The following is an 11,555-nucleotide window of genomic DNA, read 5'->3' as shown; positions in this document are numbered from 1 at the left end:
ATAATAATGATTTAGAGTCTTGTAGGTTGATGACATTATATGCTTTCATAATTAAAGAGAATTAGAGTTTAAAGCTCATAACTCTATTATTGTAACTACTGAGTTATTAAATAAATAAATATGATCATATAATAATTATTTTTTAAAAGACATATCAATAAATTTTAAGATAAGCGTTTTCAATTTTCACAATTAACTTCTTATAACTATTTAGATAGTTATAATTGGTGCTAATAAAACTTTGAAAATGGTATCACTGTATCAGTGGTGAGCCAACATTAAAGTTATGTTGCTCCAATAATAAACTATTGAGTATTGACTCTCGTTAGTTATAAAAAATGTCGTGAAAAACGTATAATCGTATATTAATTTTAGGGGTAATTACACATAACCCACCTATGGTATATTCCGTTTGTTTTCTGTAACCCACCTCTGTTAAGATAAATAAGTCTTAAGATAATCAGAAGAATGACAGCCCCATAAAAGCATTTTTTGCCCCCCACAATAGGCGCTTCTTGATTACATATGCGCTATTTTTTTTTGAGAAACATGCGCTAATTTTTTAAAGTATGGTAATCAAACATAGCAAAGCTCATAGTTGTTTTTTGTCCTATACTTTATTTTTTGGATAGGTTTGTCCTATACATTTACTAGCAAGGGAAAGCAACACTTCCGCTATTTTATAATGAAGAACGGTATCATAATGAGAAAGTTCTTAGGTAGTCTCGGAGTATAGTAAAATAGTGCTCCCACCATGAATGTGAGAGGAGGGAGCAACATTCTTTGTACTCCGAGAGTACCTAAGAATTACTCATCATAATGTGCCAATGCAGTTATTGAATTTCTCTTTAACCAAAAAATAAGAAGTTATTGAATTTCTCTAAAACTAGCCAAAAATGGAATTCCATTTCTTACCCTTCTGATGTGCCAACAATTGTACTTATTATAATCTCAAAAAAAAAAATGTACTTATTATTTTTTATTTCATGTAGAGCTGCAAACCCTTAAAACCAATAATTGTATGGTCTATTTTAGCCACAAAAAAAGGATGGTCTATATAACAACAATTAATTCGGGCACCAGCATCAGCACTAGCTTTTCTCTCTAGGCTTTCTCTCTGAAACTCTAGCGATGAAACTTTTTTGCTAGCCTACCGGCCAGCAACCTTTTCTCCGAGGGTAGAAAACAGTTTGTTTATTGAGGGTATAGTATGGAGGAAGTCTGTAAGCGGTGGGAGTGCCTTTCCCTCACAGGAAGGGAAGGAGTTGAACATGATTTCAGCAACACTGATGTAGTGGAGGGGGCAGCGTTGGTGGCAAAATTCTTCATAAAACGTAGAGTTAATTTAGAAGCAGTAGCAAGAACACTAAGGAGTGCATGGCAAACATACCAGAATTTTGAGTTTCAGGATTTAGGTGGTGGAGAAGTATGGTGATAAAGATGGGTTGAAGAGGAGACGCCTGGAGTAGATGGATCTAAACATCGCCTAGGAAAAAAGATTGAAGGCTGATATTGATGAAGCTTAATTGGGAAAGTTGTTTCAACACTACCTGGGATTGGCGGCGGTTGCTCAGCAACCCCGCCGGGAGCAATGAGTATATTGAGCTGGAACTACCGAGGGCTTGGGACCCCTTGGGCAGTTCAAGCCCTAAAAAGGGTAATTTGAAGAGAAGCTTCCATTTTGGTTTTCCTAATGGAGACCAAGCTAGGTAAGGATGAGATTAAGAAGGTACAACAAGAAATTGGGTGGTCATACGGAATTGTAGTGCCAAGCACGGCTAGAGGTGGAGGCTTGGCTATACTTTGGAAGTCTGATCTAGCTGTCACTTTGAGAGTTCAAAATAAGTGGTACATTGATGTACTGATTGATTCAAGAAGGGTAATTGGCGAATGGAGGCTCACGGGTTTCTATGGCCACCTTGAAACCCATAAAAGAACAGAGTCATTGGAGCTTTTAAGATGCCTTGGGTGACAGAGTGACATCCCATGGGTGTGCATAGGAGATTTTAATGAAGTACTAAGTGTAACAGAGAAGGAAGGAGGGGTGGGCAGAGCTTGTAGACAAATTGAGAATTTTAGAGAATGCTTAAAAGATACTGGATTGAGAGACTTACGCTATACGGGATCATGGTTTACATGGGCTGGTGAGAGGAGGGGGTATGGATGCATTTGGGAAAGAATTGATAGAGCACTGGGGACAATAGAGTGGAGGAATAAATTCCTACAAGCTAGACTGTTTCATATTGCAAACTTAGCTTCTGACCATTGTGTATTATTGCTGAGATTGGACCAGTGTGCACGACAAGCTGATAAAAGGGTGAAGTTATTTCACTTTGAAGCCATGTGGTTGAAACATGAGCAATGCGAAGAGGTGGTAAAAGAGGCTTGGGAAACAGGATTGCAATCGGGTAGAGTTAACCCCATTGAGAGTTGTTTGGAGGGATGTAGGATTGCTCTAACAAAATGGTACTCACAAGTCTTTGGCCACGTAGGAAAGAAGCTAAAGCAAGTACAAAGGAAATTGCAGACACTGGAAACACACGCTATTGGTCTAGCTAACAAAGATCAAATAAGTGAGACAAGGAGGGAGTTGAACAAGCTATATGCCATGGAGGAAGATATGTGGTTTCAGAGAGCACGGAGTAACTGGGCAAAATCGGGTGATAAAAATACTCGCTATTTTCATGAGAAGGCCTCCAGTAGAAAAAAGAAGAATACAATCCTTGGATTAATGGATGAGTCCAACCAATGGCAAGAAGACCTAGAATTGATAAAGGGCATTGCAATTAACTATTACAAAAAATTGTTCAGCTCGGCCAACACCATAATCTAGGAAGAATTACTTGATGCCGTTGATGCCCGTGTCATTGAGCCCATGAATGCAGTACTTGTTAGAGACTTCCAAGCTGAAGAGGTACGCAAAACGATTAAGCAAATGCACCTAATGAAAGCCCCAATACCCGACGGTATGAACCCTCTCTTTTATCAACATTTTTGGCCTATTGTAAGAGAATGTGTAACTAAGTGTGTTTTGGACTTTCTGAATTTGGGTATTACACCACCAAATTTTAATGAAGCCCACATCATACTCATTCCTAAAGTTAAAAGCCCCAAGCAAATTACAGAATACCGCCCCATTAGCTTAAGCAATGTTGTGTCTAGAATTGCTTCAAAGGTCTTAGCCAATAGGCTAAAGAAGGTGCTGCTGAATGTCATCGGTGAGACACAGAGTGCCTTTATGTCAAATAGGCTGGTCACTGACAATATACTAGTTGCCTTTGAAGTCATGCACCACATCAACCAGAAAAAAGGAGGTAAGGTGGGAGAGATGGCACTAAAACTCGACATGAGCAAAGCCTATGATAGAGTTTAATGGAATGGGCTAGAGCAGATCATGGTAAGAATGAGTTTTCACTCTAGATGGATCAATACTATTATGCACTACCTAACATCAGTAACCTACTCTATTCGGATCAATGGGGTTCCTCATGGGCATATTGCCCCAACTAGGGTACTCCGCCAAGGGGACCCCCTCTCTCTATATTTGTTTTTGCTGTGTGCAGAAGGGCTGTCATCTCTTATCAGGAAAGTGACTCTAGAGGAGAGAATCAATGGCATCTCAATTTGTCGGAGAGGTCCGCAATTATCCCATTTATTCTTCGTCGATGATAGCTTGCTGTTTTGCCAAGCAACCTCAAAAGAATGTGCGGAGTTCATGAGAATTTTACAAGTGTATAAAGCTTCAACTGGCCAGCAGCTTAACCAAAAAAAAAAAATCATTAATTTTCAACTGAAACACACCTCAAGAAACTCAGGATAATATTAAGCAGATGTTTGGAGTTGAGGTTATTAAGCAGCATGAGAAGTACCTCGGCTTGCCTTCGCTGGTAGGGAGATCGAAGCGGAATACCTTTCAACAACTAAAAGAAAGGTTAGCAAACAAACTGTCTGGATGGAAGAAGAAACTCTTATCAAGTGCAAGTAAGGAAATCCTCATCAAGGCGTTTGCACAAGCAGTCCCAGCGCACACGATGAGCTGTTTTTTACTGCTTAAGAGCTTATGTGATGAAATGAAGAGGATGGTTCGGAATTTCTGGTGGGGGCAGAGAGGGGAGGAGCAGAAAATGGCATGGATGAGATGGGAAAAACTTTGTGAGCCAAAAGCCATGGGGGGTATGGGATTTAGAGACCTAAAAGCATTCAATTTGGCTTTATTGGCCAAGCAAGGCTGGAGATTGCAACAGGGAAGACACTCTCTTTACTATCGATTATTTAAAAATAAGTATTTCCCAAATGAAGACTTTATTCATGCTAAGAAAGGCCACCACCCATCCTTTGCTTGGAGGAGTATTTGGACTGCTCATGAGTTAATTAAAGATGGAGTAAAGTGGCAAGTGGGGAATGGCCATAGTATCAACATTTGGACGGATAAGTGGACAAATAATCCAACTACCTTTTGGATAGCCTCACTACAGAAATTACTTCCTATGGAGACGATGGTTAGTGCACTTATTGATGCAAATAGTGGAGCTTGGAAAGCAAACATGATCCAAGACATTTTCATGGAGCATGAGGCTGACTCCATTTTGAGCATCACTTTAAGCACAAAACTACCAGCGGTCAGGCTGGTACGGTCAGCTGCGGCTAATGGGAAATTTAGTGTGAAGAGTGCCTACCATTTAGCTCAAAATAGGGGTACCACAGATAGAGGGGAAAGTTCTGACTCTTTAGGTATGAGAAGTTTTTGGCGGAAGTTATGGAGGACAAACATTCCAAACAAGGTCAGAACCTTTGGTTGGAAAGCATGTCAAAATATCCTACCAACAAAAATGAACCTATTTCAAAAGAAAATCATTGAGGATCCAACCTGTGATGCATGTGGTCAATGCTCAGAAACTTTTATACACGTCCTCAGCCAATGCCCAAAGGCAATGGAGGTATGGAGCAAATGCAACCTGCTTCAAGTGGTTGAATGTATTGGGGACTTTATGGACACTGTATGGTGGTGTGAAATGACTCAAAGCAATGATTCAAACCTGGTGGAGATGATTTTGATGATTGCTTGGGGTATATGGAAGAATCGCAATGAAGTACGCCATGGGGGAAGAAGACTCACAGCTGCAGAATTAGTCCACCAAGCCAGAAGACTCCTTGAGGATTATTCTGCAGCATAGGACACCCCACCAAGCACGGATAGATGGATTCCCCCACCAAGTGGCTGGTACAAAGTGAACACAGATGGAGCTGTTTTTACTAAGTACAAATCAGTTGGTATTGGGGTGATAGCAAGGGATGACCAGGGGTGTGTGGTTGCTGCCATGAGCAAGAAATTGGAGCTGCCTTTGGGGCTACTGGAGGTTGAAGCCAAAACAATGGAGATTGCAGCTACATTTTCTATAGACATTGGACTACAAGATGTCATTTTTGAAGGGGATAGCTTAGTGGTTTGCTTGGATCTACAAGGGGACTTTGATGCCTCACCTTCTATTGCAAATATCATTGCAGGCACTTTACAGCATCTGCAACAGATTCGCTAGGCTGCATTTCGATATACAAGAAGGGCTGGAAATAAAGCAGCACATGGACTAGCTTAATATGCTTAATGTATTAATGACTTTGTCACATGGGTGGAGGAAACTCCGCATATGATATGTTTTGAGGTTATGTCAGATGTAAACAAGCTTTGAGAATTAGAAATGAAATGATTTCATTGGTTTTTGATAAAAATAAAAAAAATTCGGGCACCAGCTTTAGAAGAGGATTGGAAATTTCATTCCAAAATCAAGAATGGAAGGGAATAGCATTTTTTGAAAAGACCAAAATACATTTCCGCCCTTAACTATTAGGAGAATGAAATGAAATGACTTATTTTGACAACCGATATGAAATGAGTGGCGGGTCAAGGCCCATTGACACTTGATAGTGAAACTATTTGTAGAGAGTCCATCATCCTCTGGGTCAGTTGCATGGACTATAGATCCTATAGAATTCCCCACGACTTCACTTGTCTCCAGGGTCAAGCTTGTTACTAGGATGTTATGAAGTTGCACCCAAAAATTGATCGAAGCAAAAGCCAGTAGAAGGACTGATTCCACATCAACAGCATGTTGAAAAACAACCAAGTTTTTGTCATATGACCAAAGTTCAAACTCCAAAACTGTTTCTAAATCCATAGCATCCTCAAATTCGAAAAGCAAAAAATTCCCCCCAATGTCTCTAAATTTGAATTCCCTGATTGCTTTTCAAAGAGGTTTAAAAGTGCGAGTAATAGCCTTAGTGTTCACAACTCTCTTAGTAAAATTTTTTGCAGCTAACCAATATAGACAAATCTCACATTATTTGGAGACATCGGCCCCTTGTTCTTCTTCATCGGGCAGTGACAAACAAGCCCGAAGATCCTTAATGTTAGCCATGCTCGCAGGAAAAAAAAAAAACAAAGAGAGCAACCAAGCTAAGCGAAAAGAATACAAGCGATCTACAAACTGTCTTCTCAGAACCAAAGAATTGAAGGGAACCAAGAAACCTACGCAAGGGTAGGGACAAAATTTTACATGCAGAGAAAGAATGCCCTAGTGAGAGTTAAACCCTAGTAGAGAAACCCTAGGTGGTGAGAGAAACCGATTTGGATGTACTAAGTTGGATTAAAAAAAAAAGAGAGATGTAGGCCACCGTTGGAAAGTGGGCGATGGCACTACTATCCGAGTATGGAAGGACAGATGGATCCCATAACCATCTACTTTTTGCGGTGTCACCCTGCCAAATATGTTACACATTGATGCCACTGTTTCCGAGCTTATTGACGAAGCAATAGGTGCGTGGAAGGATACTTTGATCAAGCAAATTTTCCTACCTATTGAAGCTCAGACCATTCTAATCAACCCACGGAGCCATTGACGTACTCCTGACCGCATGGTTTGGGCCTATACACCTAAAGGAAATTTCACGGTGAATAGTGCCTACAAGGTGGCTATTGCCTCATCACCAAATGCAACCATGGAGGGGGCCTCAACCAATGATATGACCGGACGGTTCTGGCAAACAGTTTGGAGCCTTGGTATACCTACCAAGCTGAAAACTTTTGCATGGAGAGCAAGCTATAACATCCTCCCTACGAAGGTAAACCTTTGCCGTTGCGGAGTGATCGAAAATGCAACCTGTGAAGCTTGCGGATTGGCTGAGGAAACAAGTGGGCATTTGTTTTGGGATTGCACCAAAGCACGTGAAGTTTAGATGGCCATAAGAATAAATTTTGATTCTATGGATGTGAGCTTCAGAGAGTTTATTGACTTTCTCTGGTATCTACTCTTTATGTAGCACATGGGTAACGATTTGATTGAGCTTATTATCACAATAGTGTGGTGCATGTGGTACAACAGTAACAAGGCAAGGCTTGGATCCACTAGACAAACTTGCCATGAGCTTATCCACAAAGCACGCTCCATCCTCGATGAATTCCAGCTAGCTCACCTTGCCCAGCCTCTCTTCAAAGAGAAAGCGGATGCTCGTTGGATTCCACCATCCGACCCATGGTACAAAGCTAATGTCGACGCTGCACTCTTCCCAGACCTTCACACCATAGGCATCGGGGTTATAATACGTGACCATGAGGGATCAGTGGTAGTTGCTTTGAGTAAGCATTTGCCTTTATCGCTGGGTCTGTTGGAGGCAGAAGCAAAAGCCGCGGATGAAGCGATCTCCGTTGCATGGGACCTTGGGGATAGGGAGGTGATATTTGAGACTGACTCAAAGGTAGTCTCTGATGCTCTATGTGGTACCATTACACCTCGGGTCACAATTGTGGACATCATTGAAGGAACTCTTCACCGACTGCTAGCCTTTCGACGAACTCAGTTTCAACATGTGAGACGGACAGCCAACCAAGCAGCACATACCTTAGCACGGCATGCTAAAGGAATTAGTGAATTTGTAACATGGATAGAGAAAAGTCCACCCTTTCTTGATTCCCTGGTGTCTCGAGAAGCTATGTAGCTTATTCTCTTATTTTCAATAAAGTTTTAGTATTTCTCATAAAAAAAAAAGAGAGAAAAAGAGAGAGAGAGAGAGATCGTTAGATTTAACGGACAAGAAATTTTTTTTTTAACAATATTGTCTCGCTGCTTGTGGCATAACACTGTTCATTGTTAGGTTCTTTTAGGTTATTTTGGCGAGAGGCTGATGTGTGGACTTTTTGAGTCTCTAATTTATTTTTTATTTTTTATTTTTTTTTTCAAATAAATCTGGCTAATTTGACAAGTATGATGAGAATGCTCTTTGTAATAACATTATTAAAGTGATACATAAAAATTTGACAACTTACCGTGTAGCGATGTAATACGTGTTGCTCAATGTTAGGCACACACCTCAAACTAAAAAGTCGGGTGTTCCCAACTTCCCATTGTGAGTGTGACCCCCACCCCCACAGCCACAAGGCACAAAGCCACAAACAAACCAAATGTTGTGCAAAAAATTGCACATTTTCATTTTGCCACCAACCATCGCATCGCTCCCTGGACCTGGACCTGGACCTGGACCTGGACCTGGAGACGGTTTACGATATGCTGTCCGGAATACGAGGGGCATCTGCCCGACATTCCATACTAGTGGAAGGCTAGTCTAGTAATTTAAAGTATGAAGCACGATCATCTACACGACACGTGTGAAACATTAGAAACGTCCAGAAGCTATTACTACGTGCGGCGCTGGACAGGTCAGGAGAGTGTAGTGCGAGGATAATTGGTGCCACGTAGGGGTAGAGGTGGCCAAAACAATCCTAGTCAGCACATACAAAATACAAATACAAATACAGATCAGATAGATAGAGAGTCAGTCCAGCTGCTTCTTATAAATGCCCAAACCACCACCCACTCCATCAGTCTCCACCAAAAACCATACCCAACAAGGCCACCTTTTTTTTTTTCTTCTCTCTCTCGCCTTCAAATGCTAATTCCGGCGACCTTCTCGTCCATTCAAATGCCCATTGTCCATATCTCCGACCATCGCCGTCACGTTTTCCACGAAAAGCCCTGAACGAAAGGCATCTTCTTTCTTTGTCCTATTCCCAAAAATTATTCCTTTCTTCATCGCAAGACCAAAAAAAAAAAAAAAAAAAAAAAATTGATACTATAATTTAACAAGAAGGTACCAATTTCAGGCGAGTAAATAAATTTTTGTAGGCTTTTTTATTTTGGCTAGTCTAGTTTTGGACTAGATTGACCAGTTGATCGGACAGAATTTTGAAACTGTGGAGAATTTGGCTTGAGAGAATTTAGAAAAGATGGTGAATGTGTATGAATCTGTTGAGTGGTAGCATTGCTTCACGTTTTATTGGCTTTCTTGTTCGTGTACATATTTTTGTGTGAAGTAAATGCAAAGAATCAGAGGGAGTGATGGGTTTTGAGTGACAATGTTTGATTAAATTTTTGTGTACTGTTGAGTCTGTGAGTTTCAAAGCGGATCGGAGCTTTGAAAAATGAAGCAGAGCTGACAGGGCGGAAAGGGATTTAGAGTATAGAGTTCAGCGGAGCATGCTTTTTTTGACTTTTTGTTTGTTGCTTTTGGGTGTTAATTGAACATTGAACATGCCATTTCCGATGAAGATCCAACCTATTGATATTGATGCTGAAGAACCGGTTCGAACCGATACGGTGAAACCAGCGGTGTTGAAATCGCGGCTGAAGAGGCTGTTTGATCGGCAATTCCCTAGTGTTCTGAGGATATCGTCGGCGGAGAAACCCAGCGGTGGCGGCGAAGCCCATGGAGGGGGAGCAGAGTTGGAGCCGAGCTCGGTTTGCTTAGCAAAGATGGTGCAGAGTTTTATTGAAGACAACAATGAGACAAAGCAGCAGTCTATAGCGACGAGCAAGTACGGGCGAAACCGCTGCAATTGCTTCAACGGCAATAGCAACGACAGCTCTGACGACGAGTTCGACGACTTTGCTTCTAATTTCGGAGGCGATTCTTCCACTGCCACTGGATCCGATGTCTTCGATACGCTCAAGGTATTCAATTTAATTCAAATTCAGCTCAATTTAGGAATTTTATTTATTTTGTGGTCGAATTTTATTAAAGGGGAAAGAATGATTATATATATTATATATGTGGTTTGTGGAGCAGAGTTTAACCCCTTGTGCTAGCGTTGCGGAGAGAAACCTGTTAGCAGACGCGGCGAAAATCGTAGACAAGAACAACAAAATTAACAAAAGTAAAGAGGATCTGAGAAAAATAGTGACGGATGGACTGTCCTCTCTTGGCTATGATTCCTCTATTTGCAAATCCAAATGGGACAAATCTCCCTCTTACCCAGCAGGTATTAATTCTGTGAGTTTTGAAACGATTAATCATAAAAGAAAAGAAGAAGAATTATTATTATTATTATTATTTAAGATTGTGTTGTATGGTGATGATGTTGTTGTTGTTCAGGGGAATATGAATATATAGATGTGATAGTAGAAGGGGAAAGATTGCTGATGGATATAGATTTCCGATCGGAGTTTGAGATAGCGAGATCGACTGGGACGTACAAGGCGATATTGCAATCTCTACCGTACATATATGTGGGAAAAGCTGATCGGTTGGGTCAAATAGCGTCGATAGTATCGGAGGCAGCGAAGCAGAGTTTGAAGAAGAAGGGGATGCACTTTCCGCCTTGGAGGAAAGCTGACTACATGCGTGCCAAATGGCTCTCTCCTTATACACGACGAACAACTACTATTCAACCTCAAACAACCCACGCCATTACTACCACTACCACGGACACGGACACGGACACGGACACGGACACGGACAGTGATTGCGGCGACCTCCGTCTCATTTTTGGTGACCAAACCACGCCCTCTCCCTCTCCCTCTCCCTCTCCCTATTCCCAATTTTCCAATTTTAGTAATGGGAAACAGAATGATGTCTTGCTTACGTGGCAACCACCGGCGGTTAAACCTAAGAGCCTTGACAGATCACGACCAAATGCAAAGCTCGTCACCGGTTTAGCTTCTCTCCTCAAAGATCATAAACCCTAAACCAAAATTTTGGATTTTTTTTTTCCGGTATAAAAAAAAATTATATATTAAAAACATAATCGTATTTCGGAGAATAGTACAATCTTTTTTTTTTTTTTTTTTTTTTTTTCCTTCTCTTTTAGTCTCCCTCTCTTCTTTTTTTTTTTTTTTTTTATGAGTTTAGTATAATCTTTGTAATAATAAATTTGAACCAGTACAGCGCAAAAAAATAAAATAAAAAGGGGTAAATGTTTACTAAATTTGTGTAAATTAAATCAAGGCACCTGGCTGGGAGTGAGAATCGATGAGATTAAAAAAAAAAAATTAAAATTTATTTTCATCCTTTTTCATCGATTTCCTAAACTAGTACAGTGCTCGGTGTCCATCATGGTTGCTTTATTTATGATTATTAGTAATAGTATTTGTGGTGGTGACGGTTTCTTGTGAGGGAACAAAGAAGGATGAGAGTATTTTAATAAAGGGGCATTGGCATTTGCATTCTTGAATTGAGGTCACTTTTTTGGTTTAATTTTTCATTTAGAGTGTAATTCGTTTGCTTTGGGG

At 40.6% G+C, this 11,555-nt stretch overlaps 3 protein-coding genes across 3 annotated transcripts; all 3 read left to right on the top strand.

Annotated features, from left to right (window-relative positions):
* Positions 1-1,693: 1,693 nt before the first annotated feature.
* On the top strand, positions 1,694-2,833 carry LOC142624234 (uncharacterized). Its single transcript, XM_075797767.1, has 2 exons — positions 1,694-1,879; positions 1,976-2,833. The coding sequence occupies exons 1-2, from the start codon at positions 1,694-1,696 to the stop codon at positions 2,831-2,833; spliced, it is 1,044 nt and encodes a 347-aa protein (XP_075653882.1).
* Positions 2,834-6,909: 4,076 nt separating this feature from the next.
* On the top strand, positions 6,910-7,989 carry LOC142624231 (uncharacterized). The gene is made up of 2 exons (XM_075797765.1): positions 6,910-7,116; positions 7,315-7,989. Exons 1-2 carry the CDS (start codon positions 6,910-6,912, stop codon positions 7,987-7,989), a joined length of 882 nt encoding a protein of 293 aa, XP_075653880.1.
* Positions 7,990-8,870: 881 nt separating this feature from the next.
* On the top strand, positions 8,871-11,251 carry LOC142626125 (uncharacterized). Its single transcript, XM_075799915.1, has 3 exons — positions 8,871-9,998; positions 10,114-10,306; positions 10,420-11,251. The coding sequence occupies exons 1-3, from the start codon at positions 9,579-9,581 to the stop codon at positions 11,010-11,012; spliced, it is 1,206 nt and encodes a 401-aa protein (XP_075656030.1). The 5' UTR covers positions 8,871-9,578; the 3' UTR covers positions 11,013-11,251.
* The last annotated feature ends 304 nt before the right edge of the window (positions 11,252-11,555 follow it).

The sequence above is a fragment of the Castanea sativa genome, chromosome 2 (assembly GCF_040712315.1).
Source record: "Castanea sativa cultivar Marrone di Chiusa Pesio chromosome 2, ASM4071231v1".
NCBI classification, from domain to species: domain Eukaryota; kingdom Viridiplantae; phylum Streptophyta; class Magnoliopsida; order Fagales; family Fagaceae; genus Castanea; species Castanea sativa.
Note: the sequence above shows the minus strand (reverse complement) of the source record. Positions and strands in the feature narration are given on the sequence as shown.

Coding starts and splice junctions, on each gene's coding strand:
- LOC142624234 (XM_075797767.1), top strand. CDS start 1,694: ATGGAGACCAAGCTAGGTAAGGATGAGATTAAGAAGGTACAACAAGAA. Junction 1,880..1,975: donor TACTGATTGATTCAAGAAGG/GTAATTGGCGAA, acceptor CTTGGGTGACAG/AGTGACATCCCATGGGTGTG.
- LOC142624231 (XM_075797765.1), top strand. CDS start 6,910: ATGGTTTGGGCCTATACACCTAAAGGAAATTTCACGGTGAATAGTGCC. Junction 7,117..7,314: donor ATAACATCCTCCCTACGAAG/GTAAACCTTTGC, acceptor CTCTTTATGTAG/CACATGGGTAACGATTTGAT.
- LOC142626125 (XM_075799915.1), top strand. CDS start 9,579: ATGCCATTTCCGATGAAGATCCAACCTATTGATATTGATGCTGAAGAA. Junction 9,999..10,113: donor ATGTCTTCGATACGCTCAAG/GTATTCAATTTA, acceptor TTTGTGGAGCAG/AGTTTAACCCCTTGTGCTAG. Junction 10,307..10,419: donor ATCTCCCTCTTACCCAGCAG/GTATTAATTCTG, acceptor GTTGTTGTTCAG/GGGAATATGAATATATAGAT.